The sequence below is a fragment of the Sinohyriopsis cumingii genome, chromosome 2, assembly GCF_028554795.1.
Source record: "Sinohyriopsis cumingii isolate HCF-2022 chromosome 2, ASM2855479v2, whole genome shotgun sequence".
Classification (NCBI taxonomy): domain Eukaryota; kingdom Metazoa; phylum Mollusca; class Bivalvia; order Unionida; family Unionidae; genus Sinohyriopsis; species Sinohyriopsis cumingii.
The window spans coordinates 77,422,802-77,446,611 of NC_142962.1; the positions used below are offsets into that span (position 1 = coordinate 77,422,802).

Here is a 23,810-nt window from a genome sequence, read left to right on the forward strand (position 1 = left end):
TAAATTTTCAGCTTAGCATGTCGTGTCTGACATTCATCGAAAAATAGTATTCGGAAAAATAAAATATGGCGACTGGGGAATTATTATATTATAGTCTCACCCAGAATAAAATTTCCTTATTGTGTCTAAAAATGTATATGGCTTTACCGGCTGAACACGAGAACTACACCCGTTTCGATGGGAATCGAGTTTGACAAGCACTCTAATACAAGTAATAAAAGAAAAACAAATTTCTCAATATATGGTGTTGCAAAAGCTTGTAGGTTCTTTAAGTTGCTACCAGCATTTAATCCCTTCCCTGAAGAGTTGTATACGAACCCTGTGAAACTATTAATCCATAAAAACCACATTGGAACTTAAATATGCTGTCGTGATGGACCAGAAGAAATAAGTGCCTTCCTATAACTCAAGGCATTGAGGAAACAGAACGTATATCACTAAGAGTATGCGGCCTATTTTGCTGAAAGTTTTTATAATTATGTAATTTAGATAATTAACAGCTGATCGATCTGTACTTGATTTATACACCAGCAAAGTTATTGGCATAATTTTTCAGGTCTTATATATGTCAATCGTATGGCGTAGGATGGCTTGGTCATTAACACATGTCTTATAAATATCAAACATATGGCGTGAGATGGCATGGTCATTAACACAAGTTTTATAAATATCCAACATATGGCGTAGGTTGACTTGGTCATTAAAACTCGTCTTATAAATGTCAAACATATGGCGTAGGATTTTTTGGTCATTCACACACGCCTTATAAATGTCAAACATATGACGTCGGGTGGTTTGGGAATTGATACATGTCTTATAAATGTCAAACATATGGCGTAGGATGGCTTGGTCATTAACACACGTCTTATAAAAGTCAAACATGTGGAGTAGGATAGCTTGGTCACTTCAAACTTTCTTCGTTCATCTCCCCCCATGTCAGTGTACACTTCAAAGGGGCAGCATTCGATCACTGTGAAATTGACCGGGGTATCTTAACAAGGTCCTTAAAAAGTAAACATTCATTTTTCAAAGGGAAGTAGCTACGCACTGTCATTCACAGATTCTGAGCTGTCTAAACCTGATGAAAGGAATTGTTTCTTTGGGAAAAATTAGGGACCGCTGCCTACGATTGGGCAGAATAAATTAGGGCGTTCACTTTAGAGCAGACTTTAAAGTGACGAGCTTAGTCGAAATCCTTTAGTCTGAAAACATCCTCGAAGAAGAAAGAGTCTCGACTCCGTGGAAAGCATAAAGAGATTAGTGCTTTCCTCATGAAACAAGAAAGGGGCCAGGTGGTCGTCTTGTAAAAATAAAGACATGTTTAAGTGCTAGGACGCACAAGTTCTGAAAGAGAACAGCAATAAGGTACACAATTTTAGTTTCACGCAATATTCTATTATTCGATTATTTGTTTTTTGTTTATGTTTGGTTTATATTTGTATTTCTCTGTAATAACCTCTGCATACCTTGATTTAGGGGGTACGAATTAGAAGTGATTTGTACTTAGAAAAGTAATTACTAGGTGGATATGCGGGTGTGTCTGCCACGTATGAAATCTGATATCAGCGATGCGTGTGTATGGATCAGAGTGTATATGGGATGAACGTGCAGGCTAAGCGATTGGTGCCATAACCCGCGGACCAGTTGGATTACAGGAAAAATATTGTCAGTGCACAAACAAAACATTTCTTCTCTTGCAAGACACGCTGTGGAATGAGGAAAAAAAGTGAACCTTTGTTAAAAATATTTCCTCTGCACCATTTTCTTTAAATTGAGCTAACATGATCATGAAATGGCCGCATCTTTACGAAAGGTCAATATGAGGTAGCGAACTAGAAGCAAATTTAAACTCCCGTTCGTTATGTCGATTGTTACATATCACAACTATCAAAATACATGTGTTAATCAATTTCAGTATTGGAATGGAGATTGAAGTGTCAGTCTGATGTCCGCTATTTAATTAGAATTGGATGAAGAAGGTCCAGAAAAACTGCATATGGATTGAATGATTTACTAGTGTATTCGGCTGAGTTCTTTAATGCCAAGTTCAGAAATATCAATAATTTGTACTACTGTGCATGTTCCTTAGAGGTATTCTAACAGCATCGTGAAGCTTTAATAGCTAGAAAGATATCATCTAAACGGAGTTTTTGATCTTCGTATCACACCATAAGCATCTTTATTTCTATAAAAATAACAAAACGTCAACGTCTTCACTGAACACGTAAATTGGCAGCTTGTAACCTCTTTCCGTATTACCTATGTGTTTTTCCATAAGCTACGTCGCTAAGAAGATCATTATATGTTGTTACTTATTCTCAGTGGTAACCTTTACATGAGATTATCTGGAAGTGAATAACTCATTTTTTAAGATAGGTCAATTTAATCCTGTGTAGGAAAAAATAACTCTTTTTTTTCTCAAGCTGTTTTCTTGTTTTACCTAAAGAAATAGAGTTAAACCAAACTGTTGAAAAGGGTATGGCCACACGGTGCACATCGCTTGTACAAGAGTGTAAATTTATATATCGTTTGAATTAAACGGGTAGGTCTACTATCATGCGAATATATATAAAAAAAATTCTAGTAGTATCATTCCTTGAATCGGTTATCTTTCTATAAGCTAAAAGGGAAACAATGAAATTAAACATAGTTATTTCGGTCTTAATATATAAAATAATTCAGAAATAAATCCTATCTATAACTACAATTATTGTTTATTTTCGAATGCATAACAAAACGAATGAAAAATGTTTTCAAAACTGGATCTAGAAACATTAATGACAAAGTAAAGTACTGCAGCACTGCTACGTATTATTAATGCATGCATTTTAAAGACAATGATAATAATATTTTAAAAGAGCATTATAAACGGAAAAGCACATCAATGATGAAACAGACTTTACTCTGGAGTAGCAACACATCACAGTGATCAAACAGACCTTACCCTGGAGCAACAAAACACCTCAATTATCAAAACAGATCTTACTGTGGAGCAACAGAATGCCTCATTGATCAATAATCCTTACATTGGGACAACAATACGCCTAACTGATCAAACATACCATAACATGGAACAACACAACACCCTATTAAATAGACTTTACTCGGGATCAACATGTATTGTAGCGTAGCTCTGGAACTTCTCATCATACCAATGTAAACACAATGGAAAAAAACTCACGAACTACGTGCGCAATCATGTTTCTTATATTTCAGCTCGGCTTTAGTTTGACAATTTTCAAAATGTAAATTACCATGACTGTATTCGGACTGATACTTACGTAATCAGACAAAAGACAAGTGCCTACATGTTTCCACAATATAATTGAAATGGAGATATCATACGTGGTTATTCTGTTTTGTAGAGTGCTGGCTAACAGCTTTAGGTCATGATACGTAACATATTTTAATACAATACAATCATAATAATTACCTGATATATATGTATTGATAAATTCTATATGGGGCAATTAATCTTGCTCATTGCTTTTAATAGTTATGGCATTGTCATAGAGATTATATTGTTCCTCAGAGACACGGATCTTCTACGTACAGGTAAATGCAACCAAGATAGGTACATGCATAGTCATATTAGGTGAATTAAATCAATATATTCATACACATCGATACATTCACGTTTTGCTCCGAGCCAGCAGAAGAAACGAGTTTGATATGGCGTATGGATACACCCAGGCCATCAACCAATGCGTGTTCGTAAGCCATATAGACGGAAGTATTCCCCACATCTGGTTTTTCATTCATTAAAGACCAATTCTTCCATGCTTTTAAAATATTTGTAGTTTGAAAGAGTGAATACAGTATAAGTTAATATGGATTTATAAAGTTTGAGACACAATCCAGACGTCAGAGAAAGCATATAAGTAGAAATTGGAATGGAATTTAATGGGTATATAATAAACCTTAATACGTAGACCTATACCTATACAAAGTATATATTATCATCATTCGCCAGTCCTGCGACAGCCATAGAGAAATCTCTCTACTCTGCATCGCTGGCAAGGTCCTTGCCAGGCTACTGCTGAACAGACTCACAGAACACCTTGATCATGGCGTACTGCCTGAAAGCCAGTGTGGCTTCAGAAAGGAGAGAGACACCATCGACATGATCTTTGCTGCCAGGCAGTTGCAAGAAAAATGTCTTGAACAAAAAGTCCAGCTATACACCACCTTCGTGGACCTGACTAAGGCATTCGACACTGTCAGCCGGGAAGATCATGGCCAAATTTGGATGTCCAGAAGTCTTCATTGTAAAGGTGAGACAGTTTCATGATGGCATGCTTGCCAGAGTCCAGGACCAGGGTAACTATTCCAAACCCTTTGCAGTAACGAATAGTGTGAAACATGGATGCGTCTTAGCCCCCATTCTCTTCAGCCTCATGTTCTCCGCAATGCTGATGGATGCTTTCAAGGACAGCGATGTTATAGTAGGTCTCAGATACCATCTGGATGGGAAGTTGTTCAACCTGAGGAGGCTCCAAACCAAAACCAAAGTCCAAGTTGAGAACATTCGCGACCTGCTGTTTGCAGATGACTGTGCCCTAAACTACAGCACGGAGGCAGGCGTGCTTCAACTTCGGACTCACCATCTCTACCAGCAAGACCGAGGTTCTGCATCAGTCAGCTCCTGGAGAAGATCACCTGGAATCATCCATCACTGTCAGTGGCCATAAGCTCAAAAATGTAGAAAGGTTCACATACCTCGGCAGCACCCTCTCACAAGCAGTCAACAATAGGATTGTCAAAGCCAGCATATCATTAGGTAGACTCCGCTCAAATGTCTTGGATAGGAGAGGCATCAAGCTTGCCACAAAACTCAAAGTCTACGCAGCGGTTGTTCTCCCCACCCTCCTCTATGTTTGCGAGACATGGACTGTGTATAGCCGCCATGTTAAAAAACTGAACCATTTCCATATGAGCTCCCTGAGGAAACTACTGAAAATCAGATGGCAGGACTAGGTACCAAATACAGAGGTGCTCACTAAGGCCGGCATGACAAGCATCCACACCATGCTGTGCAAGGCACAACTCCGATGGGCTGGCCATGTTATCCGCATGCCGGTAGAACGCCTACCTTAGAAGGTCTTTTATGGAGAGTTACAACAAGGCAAAAGGTCTCACGGTGGTCAAAAAAGCGATACAAGGACACCCTCAAGGCTTCGCTGAAGAACCTAGGCATTGATCCTAATAGCTGGGAGAGTGTCGCTGCTAACCGGTAGACGCAGCTGGAAAACGTGATCTGCACAAATCCAGGAACATCAGTTCCGCAACTCCCGGTCAGCAACCTGAACATCCATGTCCCCACTGCAACAGACTCTTCCGGGCCCGGATCGGACTGACCAGCCATCTCCGGACCCACCCCCAGTGAATCGATGATATTAAATGGTCCTCATCGACCCCGATGGACGAACATCATCATCATATATTATACCGATCTCTTTCTCCCACTCCCGCTAGGTGTTATAATGTTATGCATTCAAATAAGATACTACAATCTCATTACAAACTGTACTTTCAACTGATTTGTATTTATAAAATCATTCACTTACCATTCTTTTGTCCAATATACAATAGCAAAAATGTATTCCACAACCGAGTTTATGTAGACTTGTTTTACTCTGATTCATATTTTAAATATAAATTATGTTTAATTCAAATTTGAATTGCCGTCAATACCCTTCGAAGGCTGATATTTTAACAAATATGGCTTTGCTTTCCACTGCAGTGGGCGAACTTGCAACTAGCATTGAAACAATTGGGCAACGCGTTTCATTTGATACGATTCGTGAATAAACCATTTTCATCTTGTTTACCGTACACATATATGCATGTGTGTGTATGGATGCATATAATTAATCAATGTTTCTGTCTGGTGTAGAAACAGTTTCTGTCGGGTTCCTATACTGTTCTTTCTGATGACTACTTATTGGAGTCTTTTGTATTCCATGAGCTGAATTGTAGGCACGTGTAACGTTATGTCCACTTCTTACTAAAATTCTTTAAATTTTCTAAGAACATTGTATTTACATTTAGAAAATTGTATCATCGCGTTTGTTTTATGTCTGAAGCCCAGTTAGATTCAAGAAGAGGCATATTAATATGAAATGAAATACCGTATAGTTAATACAACGCTGCTTATTCTCATTTTGATTAAAAATTTGTAATTTTATTGTGTGTAAAGAACGAGTTGCTGTAAGGTGTAAAAAAAGGTCACATGTGGGAAACGTTGTCTGCTCTCCGAAAGATGTAGCATGGGAACATATCACATTGAAGACGAAATAAAAGTTTGTATTTCATCTCCTATTTGTTCTGCAAAAAATCAGGTAAAAACATAGAAAGGTATTCTGGTGGGGTCCAGAGACCGTAAATACGGTCCATAAAAATAATTTCTTTACCTCACGTGTACAATAGATGATATTTCTTCATGCGTATTGACATAATATCAATGTTATGTTGGGGGTAAGGCCTCAATGTGATCCTACTGCATACACGAATTTAGTTGCAGATTGTGAAGTCACAATGTTCACATACACAGTTCCTCATGCAAAGCAGATAAATACGTCCATATTAATTCAGGGGAAATTTCAAAAGGTAGTTTCATTGTGTCATCATTCTTTTCCTAAATCTTAACAGTCCACAAATTCACTTTAGCATAACATTGGTCATAGTATTAAATCTACACATAAGCCATCTCATTAGTTAATTTGAAGTAAAACGTAAGCCAATTAAATATCCGGTATCAAAACTAAGTTTAAGCACATATTTATGTGTGTGTGAAATTCAGGTTGGTTCTTGCAAAATCAATATTTGCTCGAAAGGACTCTTATATCCTTTTGGAATAGTTGATAACTTAACAGAACTGTTAACACGTATCAAGGAAAATCCACATCACTATTATTCCAATGCCAATATTGTCCATTTTTGTATGTTACTTCTTAATTTGCGCTTATATTGGTATCATAATTAAACCTAGGCAAACATTTGATCAGTCACCTTTGCCAAATAATCTGCTTACAGTCATGATTAGAAATATACGGACATATTGATATAAGTGCTGAAACATTTTGTGCTTTGTCGACTTTAGGCTATTAATAAAACTGGAATAGAGTAAGAATAGTTGTTAATGAAAATCCATGCGCCCGTCGTCCATCGTCCATCCTTCATCAGAATTTTTATCTTCGGGAATAGTTCTAAGTCCTAGCACGGGATTTTAAATGGAAAATTATAAAAACAAGCGTGTTCATTTGTACTTTTTGTCTTAAGAACGGAATGTCTAACAGCTGTTATACGATTTGCTCTGATCCGTTTGCCGATTATTAGCGAAATCTACATTGCATCAACTCCATAGGAAGCTACGTTTTGACATTGGTGAGTTTTAGATACTGTTTGTTTTCAATATTTAGACGCCAAGTTAAACACGTTTAGAATGATTAAATTACAAAGAGGCAATGAATACAAAATGATGATTTCAAAGCTATGCGTGTGAACGTGTAGAAAGGGTACTGAGTCAATATAAACAGGACTCAAACTGTTAAAATCAACAAAGAAGAAGAATACATTCTGTATTTATTTGAAGTAATTTTTTATCAGTGCTTTCTCGCATAATGCTACTAGGTGCACCTATTAATTAAGAAACACAAGTGAAGGAGGTAGACACTCTTTCTTCAGTCTGAAACATGTGTTCTCTGCGGGCATGTCATTTTCAAGTAGAGCTTGCGACAGTCACGTCTCTTCATCGAACACGTACAAGCGATGTGACTGTAAGAAGGAACATCACGAACCAAGAAACACAATTTAAATAAGATGATTGGCAACGATACGTCAACAAAACCAGCGAGGATATGTATCGATACCAGTCGATTAAACCTTTATCACTGATAATATAACGTGAAGAGTATTTTGAGTTCCTCACCTTTCGTTTACATGGACTTTCATGTTCATTCAGAGCCTATTCAATTCTCCAAACCGTTTCCATTCGTTTTTTAATTTTGTTAGTTAATTTATGTTTCCATGAAAGTATTAAATTAGATGACAAAACTTGTGTTCCCGACCCTATCCATTATTAAATAACTTGTAAAAAAGAAAAGAATATTTGCTAATCATTGTGGGTGGCAAAAATCAATTGTCGGGCTCTGCCTCAAAAGAAGTCTGCCATTTGTTTATGGAACTATTTCTTTTCTTCCGTGGAAAGTTATATTAGGACAAGAAATACTCATTAGATATCTCGATTTGATGATTTGTCTCGTAAATGTTTCTTCCTGGAGCCAAAGTACATCGAGATGGCTGGTAATCATACGAGGTGATATTAGCAAGTGATTCGTTATTACTGATTAGGAATCGAAAAGCCTCTGATCCTTTGATGCAGACCAAACATAGATCTTCATTGTGAGCTTTATAACATATTGAAGGATTGATGCTTATTATTCAATGATTTTCTTCTAAACAAAACAAAAGATTCATTTTGCACGATTTTAAATTATATCAGAGACTGGCGGTCCTGGATGACCGTGCGGTCTAAGGCGCTAACCTCACAGATCACTGATATATTACATCTGTGTTCTTTGGTTCGAGTCTTTGCCAGTAGTTTTCAAGTGGGCTGGTGGTTCTTCCTGTGATTTTCTCAGGTTCTTTCTCCACCAAATTTACTGGCTGCAATGCATAAACCTAATATAAATGTTCTGTTGTTTTACTCAGTTTCGACTCTCTTATGTTAAAAATATCAGACATTTAGGACACCATTCGTAACTTCTAGTGGAAACTAAATTTAACAGTTTTTATTGTTTGTAGATCTTTTATTTCTTTGAATTACAGCACTTAAAATCTTCAAACATTCCAAATGCTCATACACTACCGAACGTCCTAATGAAATTTGCGATTCTTGAAGATTCTTATCTCTTGAAATCAAATTATAACAATAATTCAAAGTCAGCTCCCTGTTTTACCCTGCAGTCTTGAATGTGGTTTGTGAATGCATATATATTCAACGATTGGAAATGAATCAATATCTCAAGAAAAACAAACAATAATATGAGCAAAGTCAGATTCTCTCTTAGCTTCAGCACAGTAATTGACAAAATGTTCCCTAATTATTGCAACCTAATTAATCAGTAGGTTAGTAGTTAATTGCCGATTCGATTCCGCCAGACAGAAAATAAGCAACCAATCATTTAGCATGTCGTTTCTGACATTCTTGGACGTATATTATTGAGAAGGGTAACATATTCCCAGATAAGCATTTGCTTTATATGTATGTTACAACCCATGTATTATCATTTATGTGCTTTCGATTCCGCGCCAAAGAGTCATGTGCTAATTACATTGATGGGTGTTCCAAACTCAGATATGTTAAAAGAAATAATGTCCATCAATTAAACAATGACTCTATTTGTTCAGTTAAAACTAGAATAAGCTCTCAAAAGATTCTTAATACAGTGGTACTTTGACTTACGAGTGTCACAACTAACGAGTTTTTTTTTGAGATACGAGCCGTCTCTCGGCCGATCTTTTGCTTTGAGTTGAGAGCTAAAATTCGGGTTACGAGCCAGTTTCAGATACCCCACCGCTAGTTGGCGCAGCGAACGCCAGAGTGAACATCGCAACATCCGCCCAGCATTCCGTGTCTCACTCGTTCACTTTAAGCGGTTAGCTCGCAGTGGATGCATCAGTGTTGTGCTCGCATTTGTGCTTGCAGTTATTTGCAAAACTTCGTTTTTCCAACCATGGATCCAAAGAAAGTGAGTGCGAAGGACAGTGCTGAGAAGAAGAAGCAGATGATGTGCATTGAATTAAAGAAAGAAGTTATCGAAAAACATGACCAAGGTGTGCATGTAGCCGGCTTGGCGAAGCAGTACGAGCGTAGCACTTCTACGATCTGCACCATACTGAAGCAAAAGGAGTCGATAAAGGCTATAACGCCAGCCAAGGGCGCTAAAATAATTTCTAAACAGCGGACATCTATCCATGAAAATATGGAGAAGCTGCTGATGGTGTGGTTGACGGAGAAGCAGCTCGCAGGAGATACCGTGACGGAGGCTTTAATCTGCGAGAAGGCACGAGCTATTTACGCTGATTTGCTGCAGCAGACCCCAGGCACTTCGACGGGGCTGGTTCGAGAATTTTAAAAAGAGAACCGGCATTCACTCCGTTGTCAGGCATGGTGAGGCAGCGAGCGCGGATATGAAGGCACCTGAGGATTACCTCAAAACCTTTGCTGGAATTATAGCAGTAGAAGGATACCTCCCCCAGTAAGTCTTCAACTGTGACGAGACAGGACTCTTCTGGAAGAAGATGCCAAGGAGGACTTATATAACGGCAGAGGAGAAGAGGATGCCAGGCCACAAACCCATGAAGGATAGGCTAACCCTCGCACTGTGCGCCTATGCGAGCGGCGACTGCAAGATTAAGCCGCTGCTCGTTTATCATTCGGAAAACCCCAGAGCCTTTAAGTCACATAACATTCTGAAAGAAAAACTGCAAGTTATGTAGAGGCAAACCCGAGGGCGTCGGTCACCAGGCAGTTTTTGGGGGACGCGGAACGGATTAATGGCATTTCAATTCATTTCAATGGGGAAAATTGATTTGACATACGAGTAATTTCAGTTACGAGGTCCGTCACGGAACGAATTAAACTCGTAAGTCAAGGAACCACTGTACTGACATCTATTATTATCAATCAATACTGTCCAGCCAAACCCACATAGACTCATGAAATTATTCGTCTATAAAACGTCATATTAAAAAGTAAATATGGAAGGCATCTACTTCTAGTAACAGACGTCTTTTAATACATTAATGCAAACAAACCAAGAAAATACAACAACTAGAATTGTAACCTATTTTGTTAAAAGTTTTTGTATTTACAAAATTATTACGAGATATCAACGTCGATCTCTGTAAATTTTGGCTGGACCTATTTTTAAAGGAAACTTTCTAATCAGGTTTCGCTATTAAAATATATGAAAATAAGTTTCATTTAACTCTTTTATTAAAAATGCATATGTTTACTAGTATAGCTTTATTTTTCTTCTTGATAGATTCTTTCATTATGATTTTATTTAATTGCAAGCTTCTTGATTTAAAGAGCAAAATGAAGCTGAAAACAATGAGTGTGTCTGACAAGAGATCCATTTGAACTAAAGATACTGGTTTAATGGAATTTTTAAATGGCAAAGATGCAGATTGTATATAAAACCGATGAAAGAATATATTAACCCATTCAAATCTATAGTATATCTTGACCTTTTTAGGATTTCCCTCGACATAAATGTTAATTTGGGGATGGGGTGGGTGGGAAGAAAGGACGGATGTTTAGATAGGTAACCGCTGATCGATTTGTACTTATTATATACACCAGCAAAACCTGTCGAAGTATTGTTATGAAAGTTTAAGATCTTTCAAATAATTACAGTGCTAACAAGTATTGGAAATCGAGTACACTCCAGCACATTTCTGGACACAAAACGTTTTTGGCACAAGTATACAATTCGTATAAACGGTCTAGTAAAAAAATGAGAGATGACTTTAGCATCAGCCCACATCTGAGTCTAAATAGTGTCTCGAGAAAAAATCCCCTCAATGTTATCACACGCAGTCGCTTCGCGTAGCAGATGCCATTCATACACAAGCTGCATTGACACTAGACTAATGTTCCCGAATAAGTAAATCCTTTAAGATTTCGTGACACATGTTATTATGATTCCTTGGCATTAGCATTCATTGAGACTTTATGACAGTGAAAACTATTGACGTACTACGTAATTCACTCGATTAAGGTGTATTTCGCTAAATCATTCACTTTTCTCTAAGATGTTAAACTTGAAAAATTGGGCTTTGTATTCTCTTCGCAATGCTATATATTGTTGAAAATTTCTGTCTGCATCTACCTTGAAATCGAAATTTGTAGTTATGTCAAAATCCAAACCAATTCGGGCTCTTTTCTCTTCATGATTTCTAGTTCATCAAAGGTATTATCCTGGGTAGGCAGTAATACAAGGAGAAATGGTGGCATTTGAATAGAAACAGTGGCTCCAATGCTCACAACTTCCTAGATTCAAATGCCGTTCCCCGTAATGGAAGCAAATGATATCAACTTCCTGTTCACGGCTAATTTCAGGGTAACACATTATATTTGTTCATGGATGTAACAAGGAGTAATAGAGCGGAATGGCTCATAAGTGGACCAATATCTTCTAGGAGAGATTAACATGGATGTGTTGAAAGGAAAAAGATGGTTGGAAGTGTTCTTTCGATCTAATCTCACCAATGGTATAGTAAGGGGTGATTTTATTGATGAATACAGTCAAGTATAAGATGGCACTGGTAACTGAATACTAATTTTATAATGGATGGCACTGATTCGAGAGTTTGTTTTAAATAATACATGTAGCGAATAAACTATATCGAAAACAAAAGGGTTTTAGTCGAAGTAGCTTTGTCTTCCTTTTGGTTAGATCGAATATTAAGATGCACAAGGCCAGCAACGTACTAACGGGGTGGGGTGGGCTGCGGCTGGGCCAAAAAACCGTTTTGGGCCATCATCGTTGCCCCGGACGCAATTAACCGTTAGTACGCCACTGTATAAGGCTAGGGAATACTTTTGACATCTTAAACATACTATGTAATCTTTAATCTATAACTATATAGGTAACACGAATCTGAATGTATGCATGTATGGAAATAACAGTCATGGAAATACATGACCTAGAGGTCATGGGCAATAATAGGCATTAGGAGATAAAATCATATAAATATCTACCGTTTCGATTACTTGCGTCTGTAATCATCATTATCAAAGAAAAGAAGGTTGAACAGTGTCTATAGCTGTAACGATAAATTAGAAATAAACCGAACTTCTTAATTTGAAATTAATTGTTCTATCTACACCGTATTGAGTATTCTTCCCATAGGTTGGTAGTATGCTTTCTGTATACATTTCTTCTAAAGTTGTTCATGGAACTTATTTCTGAAAACAAGATAGCATCATGACATCCAAACTATCTTTTACATCAATATCTACGGATATTCGAAAATGGGTAAAAATAGCAAACATCCTTTTAACATTAGGAACACCTTTCCATTCAGTTGTTGGCATCATATATAGAAAATGTTCAAATGCAGTTATTGAATATTTCTGTTCCTTCTTAAAACTGAGCAATTATCACTATGCCTCCTATTTTACACGCCCACAGTGGCATTGTGCCTGGGCTATTTAAACAATATTAAGGACTAATTATATATTTTGTCACGAATATTGGCTGACACAAAAGCTGGACTTTTACAAGTATTAGTTATCTCTAGTGGGAGCTGTGCAAGGAGATGTAATTGGCAGCAAAATCTCGTTTGATACAATGTGGAAACCAGACATGCTTCATGAATTATAAGCTGCTGCACATAATTCCAGAAATAAAGTTAATTTTATTGGTTAAGAAGACACGAAGACACATATCCGAGGCGTTTGCTGAAAAAGTACAGACACCCCTAATCTGCAACTGGACGCGAAACGATATCCAGTAGCTCTCTTTGAAATTTATTTTCTTGATTGTGTGTGGTGTTTTTTAGGGTCGTGGGTGGTGTATAATTGATTGAATCGAACATGAATATAGCCATATGATGTATTTAGCAAATGAAATTTTAGAAATCCATCTGGCGCATATTACTAAACACATAAGCAATAACTGTCTGTCATCAATATTACTCGTACAAATGTTCCTGTTACTCTTATGTCATTGCAATTATTGTCTTCTTCATCCTTCTATTATCTGTCTATCAAGCAATGCCATAAAAGCGAAATAAAAACGTTCCCAGTGTTGATATTCATTATTTGATCCTGGTTAACTGAGAAAAGTTCATTGATATTGTAAAATGCCGTGCGGCCGCGGTTCTCTTTTCCTGTCACGTATGTTCAGTAAATAGTTGAAAATGGCAAATTGGATACAAGGTTTTGGGAATATTTATTTAGATTACTCTAAATGTTTTTGTGTCCTTCTATACTTAGAGTCCTTGCAAACGTAAAATCATTTATTGCATTGATATTATTTTACGTTTTAACGCAAGTGGGACCTAGACAACAAATCTGCGAGTTAAAAATTTGACATTTTTTCATCTTAAACTTATGGCTTGCAAAATAAAATATAGCTTCTTAAAGAAGCTTTGGACGATTTCCATGTCATATGTTTAACTAAAAGCAACAAAGATGGTACGGCTTCAAGTCATTGTCTACAAGTAGACAGTTTTAATCCTCCAATTTTATCCAATATAGAACAAATATGTTCGGAGAAGTATTAACGTACTTATCGAAAATATTGCGACTAATTAGACGCTTCATTTTATAGCAACACAACACAGAGTCGTTGGGGTAGAAATGTTATATAAAATGATTTACCTCCTAACAATGCTACACATGAATATATGATTATCAACGATTTGGGAAAATGAAATGACTAGCCAAAAGGTGGTTTACGAAAACGACAGTAATGTTCAGAAAGTCAAATTAATGTTGTAAGGAAACACACACACACACATTGTATGCAAACACACACACACACACACATATAAAGTCAAAACAATTTACATATAAAATAATAATAATAATAATAATAATAATAATAATAATAATAATAATAATAATGATAATAATAATAATAATAATAATAATAACAATAATAATAATAATAATAACAATAATAATAATAATAATGATAACACCATCACCACCACCAATAATAATAATAATAATAATAATAATAATAATAATGTGCAAGAAAATATAGCTACTTATACTTTGAATCACTTCACTTTAACATCAGAATATATTAATTTATGTTTGTTGCTAAGAATAAAAAATGAGTCTTTTCTGCGACAAATCAAATATAAGGCAACGCCATTAGCAAAAGTGAATTGCCCAAAAAGTCGAAACCCGTAAGCTTATGGTTAGAATTTTAATATTAACATTTTACTTTATTTACTTGAAAAATAGATTACCCACACATTTTCAGTTGTATATCACATGCATCTTATGTTAACAAACAATTAGATTAAATTGTGCATGCAAAAGTTCAACGCTTATTTTCTTGAACCAATTATATAGTTATACAAATGTATTATAAACGCGAAACTGGAAAGACGTTATCAGATAGAGATTGCAGCTGTCGTGCGGGTTTAACGTATTAGAGCTTGTAAGTCCATAAATGATAGTAGATTGGAAACCAGATTAATACCAGTTAAACAAAATTTTAAAAACCCAGCAAAAACAACTTACAAGCTGACAAAAAAGTTAGCTAGTAGAAATCGGGAAACAATATATTTCCAGATATGTTCGAATGGAAAGCTTTAATTCAAACGAACATGAACCAACATAACCATCAAATAATGGAATGTTTCGTACCACAACTATTAATCACAACTGCAGAGTCTTCGTAAAAACAAACTAAATCGTTTTGAAAATTACTACTGTCATTTTTGTTCTCAAACATTTTCTGTATTGCTTCATCATAGCTGTAGTGCCGACACGGTTGTATTTTTTGACCATGCATGGTGGTACATAAAGAAGCAGCTTCACAGACTATGCTAGAACATATTGGGGAAATACATTTCATTTCTAGAAAAATGGCCATAAGTATATGTAATGCTAATACCTGAAACTGGCCGTCCTACAAAGAAATACCAACAAAGCAGGTTATCAGGAAAGGTGCAGTAACACATTTTGACTACATGAAGATAATATTAGAAATATATGTCCTAATTTGTAAATCAAATGAGTGTGCGCCAATGAGAGATCAGAGAGCACCATGATACATAATGGTTACTCCCTAGTCCAATGTGTCTTTTCAGTAAGTATAGGTATAGCCACATAATTGGACTATAATAATAATAATAATAATAATGAGGACTTTAGCGCCTAATCATTAGAAGCTCTAAGGGCTGTACAAAATTAGACAACACCTATAAAATAAAAAACATATATAATGATATGATTAAAACACATACAACTTGAAATTAGAAAACATAGAAAAAACATGCTGGAAATATTTAAGGTAGGAAACATTATTAGGTCTTTAAGTTTGTTCTTGCAGTCGAAATAAGTGAGTTTTGAGAGCACTCTTGAATGTCATCACTGTGTCTTTGTGTCTAAGTTCAGTGGGCAATTCATTCCACGTTGCTGGGCCCTGGTATGCAAAAGAACGCTGTCCATATGACTTTGTTTTCATAGTGGGAATAATAATAATAATAATAATAATAATAATAATAATAATAAACTATCTTTAACGAGGGTAACACATTTGGTCATGGTTGACCCATCTGCCATGTGGTCCTCAGTTTTTGTAATAAAAAAAATAAAAACAGAAGATCATGCACATAACCATGTATCGTCGCACACTCATTCGTACATATATGACATGAATGACTATGTGTGACTATACTGGGAAACACAAATATATATCAATTATGGATATGATTTTAAAGTTTTCTATTCAGAGCTTTTAATATGTCATTCCAGCTGGTATAGAAGGAATTTCTTTAATGATATTTTAAAAGAAGCAAGGGCAGTTGAATTACGTATCCTCAAGGAATTCCATACAGTAGGTGCTGATACAGCAAATGAGCATTTGTAAGGATTGGTTTTCGACCAAGGAATCTGGAGATCGTTGTTAGTCGTCGATTGGAGATTACGCTCAGTATTCGATGATCTTAGTTCAATTATGTTAGAGATATAATCTGTAGAAAGACCGTTTAAAGACTTGTATGTCATGATTCCTTTAAAATAAAGAATACGTTTTTGTATAGGTAGCCATTTCAGACGTGAAAACAAAACATTTGAGGGAGTCATAACAGGAAGTTTCAGTGCTGCCCTTTTCTGGAGTCTATCAATTCTGGACAGATTGTAATTTGATGTGTTTCCCCATATGGTACAGCCGTAATCTATCAGTGGTAGCATATAACCCGAAAAATAAATTTCAAGTGATTGTGGAGGTAGAAATTTCGAAAGCAATTTTAATAGAGTTATTCTTTTGACTACCATTGCACATAAGTGATCGACATGAGCATTCCAGCTGAGGTGTTGATCACTGTAGATACCAAGAAGTTTTTGATTTTTGACAATAGATACGTCTAAGCCATTTTGAGTTAGAAGTAAATCCATGTTAGTAGATAGACGCTGCCTCGTTCCAATTGTCGTACATTTCGTTTTAGAGATGTTAATATGCATTTTGTTTTGATGACACCAAACTGATATATTGTTGAGGTCGATTTGAAGTTTATTTTTAACGGAGTCTAGAGATTTATCAGATAAATGCATTGTCGAATCGTCAGCGAAAAGATCTGTGTTAGCGTGCGCTGGATACAAGGCTAGGTCATTGATAAATAGTAGAAAAAGCAGAGGCCCTAATATAGATCCTTGAGGAACACCACTTAAGATATGACTTGGTTCGGATATATGTTTACCCGTGCAAACGACCTGGTGTCTGTTTGTGAGATACGACGTGAACCAGGCAACTGAGTTTGGAGAAAACTTGTAGGCTGAAAGTTTTTTAATGAGCACCGAATGGTCAACCAAATCGAATGCTTTTTTAACATCAATGAAGATTGCACCAGTAAGTTCACCTGATTCTATTGCTAGTAGCCATTGGTCTATAAGTTTTGTCATTGCAGTCTGACACGAATAATTCTTTCGAAAACCTGATTGTGATCTATGGAGGGGTTGGTACTTGTCAAGATATCTGAAAATATGCTTGCTGACATGTTTTTCCATAATTTTTGAAAGTACGGATAGAACAGATATGGGTCGATGGTTGGATGGGTCATTCTTTTCATTTCCCTTATAAATTGCGAATACTTTTGCTAACTTCAATGACTCCGGGAATTTATTGGAAGTGATACTACAGTTAATTATTTCTTTCAACGACTCTGAGATTGATAAAGCCGACATTTTCAGAGTTTTGTGATGAATTCCATCTAGACCAGCTGATTTGTTTGTGTCAAGTTTATTTATAATATCAAAAGTGTCATTTATTGTTATTAAGGGAATGTTGAAACTAACATGATCGGGTACCCTTTCATTCACGAATTTAGTAAGTTTGTCTAAATTAGGCTCTGTATTCTTAGACCTGTCAAGCGTTTGAGAGATATTAGTAAAAAAATGGTTCAGCTGGTTTGAAATATCGAGCTCATCAGTATATTTTGTGCCATTAGCTATAATTTCACATGGAGCTAGAGGCGCAGGTTTCGCTGAAGTTAGATTTCGTAAGTGATTCCAGATGGATCTGTTATCGGAGTTTGATGTGATGACTTCTTTGAAAAAGGAGCGTTTGTGTTTTACAATGATTGATTTGACTTTGTTTCGCCATAAACGATAGTTTGTGAAGTCTTTATGGTAGTAGTTTCGTTTGCGTTGTTCCTCTGCGATTTCATTAGTATACCATTCTGGTTGTTTTGATCGTTGTCGGAAGAGGAGCGTAAGTATCTTGCTGGCGAGCACATGGGTGAGGTCGGATAGGTATGTTGGACTAGAGTCCGTCAGTGAAACGTAACACAGAGAACAAATTTTGTGTTTGATTCTGGATCGAATGGATAGCCAGTGTAGGATACAGAGCAGCGGGGAGGTGTGCTCTGATGGTGGTACTATAATTATGATCCGAGCACCTGTGTTTTGAACGTTTTGCACTTTTTGGAGTAGATACTGAGATGAACCAGACAGAACTGAGTTACAATAGTCCAGTCTTGAAAGTACTAATGAACATACAAGTGTTTTAGTGGCATCAACTGAAAGATATTTGCGAATTGAGCTGGTGCGCCTCAGCTCAAGATATCGGTGTATGTATTTGACCCCAGTTTCATGGGCGTAGCCTTTAGCAATAACGTGATGCGTCAGCTATGGCGATAGTGATATGCATCTTAGATATCACACGTCAGGGGATAAAAATAATGTACTTTGTTTACATATTATCTTAAAAGGTGGCATGCATAGCGATTGAAAATATAAAAAGGTGGAGGCGGTAAATGGATATCCTAAATAGTCGTGCCAAACACAATTGATGGAATAAATCAACCTGTACAATACGCGGACAAGTGTAATACGACGTTGCGTATTTGATTTCTTTTAAATTTAAGTATATGTCTTCATATGGGCATTCGAGACTTTCGAGTCTTTGATTGCAATGTTAGCAAATATGTTGAAATCATTGACAATATGACTCCAAAGAGAAATAACTAGAAAATGTTTTCCGTAGCCTTTCAGAAGAAAAAAAAAACTACTCGCATTTACATGCATTACAGGATGTGGAGTAATATTTATTCATAGGCCAACTAAACTCAAATATCAAATGTAGAGGCTAGACTTAACGGGAATCATAAATCACAAAACACTGACAAATATATGGTAGAAATATCTCCACGTGGACAAATTATGTGTATTTCAAGGGCATATGGTAGACGGGCAAATGATAATTTCATAATTGTAAAAGAATATTTTTTACGCTTTTATCACAGATACCTTTCATTTGCTATATATTAATGGTCGCTTGAAGATAAAGAAATACATTACGTTCGTTTTGAAGTTTTGATGTTTTCTGCCCATTGCAAACCATAAAGAATAACAAAATACAACGATCTCATCAATTGTAGTCTTGCTAAAGAGACCAAAGCTAAAAAGAGAATATATTTCAGGCATCTTATATATGAAAACACAACGTAGACAGTGTACAATACAGATTGGCACAAGTTATAACATCTCTTGGTGTTACAGTGAAAATAGAGCCAATATTTCAATTCTAATTTTTAGTCATTGAAATATGTTTATAAACAAAGTTTCAACACCTAATGCAAGCCATCAGAAAATCCAAAAGAATGAATGGGTCATGTTATGTATTTGGATAGTCCTTGCACGAACTGCTGCACTTTTAACAGAAATGGAGAGTATGTCTAATTAATTGTAAAATATTAACCAAGACCTGAGTCACTCCTATCGTATGTATGTATGTATGTATGTATGTATGTATGTATGTATGTATGTATGTATGTATGTGTGTGTGTATGTATGTATGTATGTATGTATGTATGTATCTGTGTGTGTGTGAGTGCGTGTGTGCGTGCGTGCGTGCGTGCATGCATGCATACATGTATGTATGTATGTATGTATGTACGGATTCTGCGCCAAAGTTCCAATCGGTGATGGGATAAAGATATGCATATCTGTATAAACTGCCAATAGAAAGTTTCAAAATAGGTGAAGATTACAGATGCATTGCGAGCAATTTAAGTAATTTAGTGCGAGTACGCTCGTGTTATTTTGATAAAGTGCCAAATATTCGCGAAATCTTTCTGTCGGGCAGAGGAATACTGAATCAAATCGCTAAAATATCGACATAGCTATATGTAACGAATAATTACAAATCACCTGATATATAACACGTGATACGGGAACTTTTGTTTCTTTTTTAAAATTTAGTTTCCAAGAAGTGCAATCTAAGAGCATCTGAGATCATGTCGATAGCGTGCTAACTTGATATATCCTATATGTACGGAACCATCATTTTGGTGAAAACCTCTGTACACGAATGTAAACATATTCCACTTACTTTGACTCCTTAATCGGATCTTAAGGTTGCAAAGCAGGACTGTATAAAGAGCCGTTATAAAAGAACAGGTCGCGCAACATTATTTGGTGTATGTAAAGTCTCGTGTAAAACAAAATGTTTGCGTGAAAAAATGCAAATATTTGTAATAAACCATTTCTTCGCCCAACATAATTAGTGACAAAATATGAATCGTTTCCTTTCTGCGTTCAGTTAGTTCATATACGGGGGGTGGGGGGCAATGGGACAAGAGATAGCAAGGATGCAATAAAAATGATGTATCTGTCCTTCTTCAACTGCACTCATGTAAAAGAAATTAAACGGAAGAGTTTGTTTGGTGCATGCGATCTTATTGACGTGATAATTTGTTAACACGTCGTACTAGAGACATATTTGGAAAGCCCATATTTCCATTTCCAGGATAGTGATGTATCACATCAAATCATCAATAAAATCACTCATTAACTAGAAACTGTTTAGCAATATCCACTGATCTCATTTAGCAAGACTCATAATTTGCAATTATAAACGCAGCTGTCTTCCTACTTAAAAGTGCCCTTGTGCGGACATATTTATTAACTAACGAGAACGAATTGAGTGATAAAATTCATAATTAGTAGCATGTGTCTTTAATTTAATTGTTTGTCTGTTAGTTTAAATAAAAAAACATTATTTCATTACATGCTATTGTTATGTAACATTGTTTGCTGGACTTGACCTTGTCCAAAATTAAGTTCAGTTCTGTTTGACCTGATTCCTTTTTTTATTTTTGTATTTCATTTATGTAAGTAACTAATAATAGTTTCATTATTCTGTACGTGTATGAGCTGATTAACTGAATTATTATTCAGGTAAACATGTTGACCAGGGTCAGGGTTTTAGAGATCCCCAAGACAATTGAATATGTTATTGTGTTGCAATTAAACAAGGCTCATTAAATCATGCTAGAAAGTTATTTTCCATTAGGTAATGGTTGTTTTTAGAAAATGCTAATTTGGGACCTGGGGTCAAGCAGAAAACTATATTATCATGCGATTGTGAGGATTTTACCAGTCGTGCTTTAACATCTGGAACTTTAGCTTGTATTATGTTGTGTCCAGTTTGGGCAGAATTTTATTTTCTTCAAATTATTGAATTCAAGTGATTCTTTTCTCTGAAAATACAAAAGTGCTTCGACAAAATTCTTGGATAAAGACATTCATTGGAATTTATGCTCAGTTCAAACCTGGAATAATATTAATGTGATCTAACAAGAGACTGTTGACACATCAGTACGATGCAGGCCATAACAGACACGTCATCGCCTTCAATTTTAAATTTCTTTGGGACTTAAACTGAGTTTTATTCAGGACTTTTTATTACTAGGACTTGCGTCTTTAATTCTTGGATTATTTGTTAATTTAATTTGAATGCCTTAAGCTTTTATTGACATTTTTCACTTTGTATTCTAGGGAAATAAATTATTTGTTAAATTTGACAAAGCTTGTTGTCTTCAGTCTTTTATGTTACTTATTGTATTGAGATAGACTCGTAACATTAATAATATGTGTTGAATATTCATATACACGCGGCAAAAAATATGTACAACTTATAAGTAAAAATTGCTTTTACCTTTCAATCCAGGAGCATATACCAGGAGATAGTGAAGCCCAATCCGAGTAATCTCGCAGAAATCGTTCCGAATAAGTTTTGCAGCAAAGTTACCAACTCTAATATTGTATTTTGAAAATCTACTGTATTGGTAAACAGTATATTTCAGTGCTTTACATCGTATATGGATATTCCTAACTTTGTCGAGATATCTCTCTCTCTCTCTCTCTCTCTCTCTCTCTCTCTCGCTCTCTCTCTCTCTTGCCCGCCTGAAAATGACATTCTATAGCTAGTTATAGACATATGATTTTGAGCTGGTGGTAATCCCATAGCAAAGATAATAGCAACATTACTGCATTCTTTACCAGGTGGCACGTAACGGTTAAAGTAGTACATATGGCATCACTATGCCAAAGCCTTAATGGTGTCATTTCCGTTATACTCACTTTTCCTAAAGATCTCGGTACTGATTATAAAATAAATCCAATAGCTTTGCTAAGTTATCCTTTACATTCATGTGAAATATATATATATATATATATATATATATATATATATATATATATAGAGAGAGAGAGAGAGAGAGAGAGAGAGAGAGAGAGAGAGAGTTGTTCATGTTTCCATATATAACCAGGATGTAAATATTATATCAAGTCTAGATTTCTCAAGCTTCTGAAACTCCCGTGTATTTGAAAGTCTCTCAAGTTTGTCGAAGATACATAAAATGAATCGTTTAGACCGAGGTTCTTGCGTTCATTCTTCCATCATGATATCCATCTAGTACCTCCATTCGCCTCGTGGCAATAGATCAACATCAACAACGTTGAACAACAATATATTCCAGATCAGGCACTTCACATTTAGCTCGGCTCATAACTGTTGGGATGACATAAGGACTTCATACTGTAGTAGCTTTTCAGTACAAATGCCACTAAACAACTATTTTATGTCCCTATGTTAACTGAGTTTATTTCATTCAGATTAAATTAAATATTTATATTTCCACTATTTAGACTATTGTGCGTACTGATTCCGTGCCGTTTCTAATTGTTACAATCGCCTATCGTACCGTTCCCTTTTAAACACCTCGCAATTTCTAATAAATTGATTATAAGTTCGAAACTTTGAAAATGTATAGTTTCTCTGTTTTCCTGTCAGCATACTGCATGGTACAGTTTCGAACCATTTTCATAGCATTAAGTTAAGTTAGGACCGTTTCCAACCGTATTATATGCGTACAATACCGTTTCCATACAGTACCATCGCCGTACCTTTTCCAGTGCTGCAAGAGACGCAGTGAGCATCGTACAAGATGCTGATTCATTTGCAAATTTAAACAAACGCATTAACCAAACTCTGTGTCATGCAATTAATCGAAAGAAAATGTCGCAAACCATGAATTACCAAAACGACGTGATATGCAAGTAATCGAAGAAAAACATCACAAACCATTCATTAACATTACCCTGTGACATGCGAGTAATGGAACGAGAGAACCATCTAATGGAGATTAAATATATTAATTCAGTACGATCAAAAGAATTTTTAGCAGATCTGCCAACTTCTTCAGTTTGTTCACCAGAGAAATCTAAATAAAAAGATGTTTAAAGAAATAAGTTGTAGAATTTCCAGACT

The 23,810-nt window shown here is 35.9% G+C and overlaps 1 protein-coding gene across 1 annotated transcript; it reads left to right on the forward strand.

Moving 5' to 3' along the window:
- Positions 1–9,737: 9,737 nt before the first annotated feature.
- Positions 9,738–10,139, forward strand: LOC149805228 (putative CENPB DNA-binding domain-containing protein 1). The gene has a single exon (XM_089933702.1). The coding sequence runs from the start codon at positions 9,738–9,740 to the stop codon at positions 10,137–10,139; it is 402 nt and encodes a 133-aa protein (XP_089789828.1).
- Positions 10,140–23,810: the final 13,671 nt, after the last annotated feature.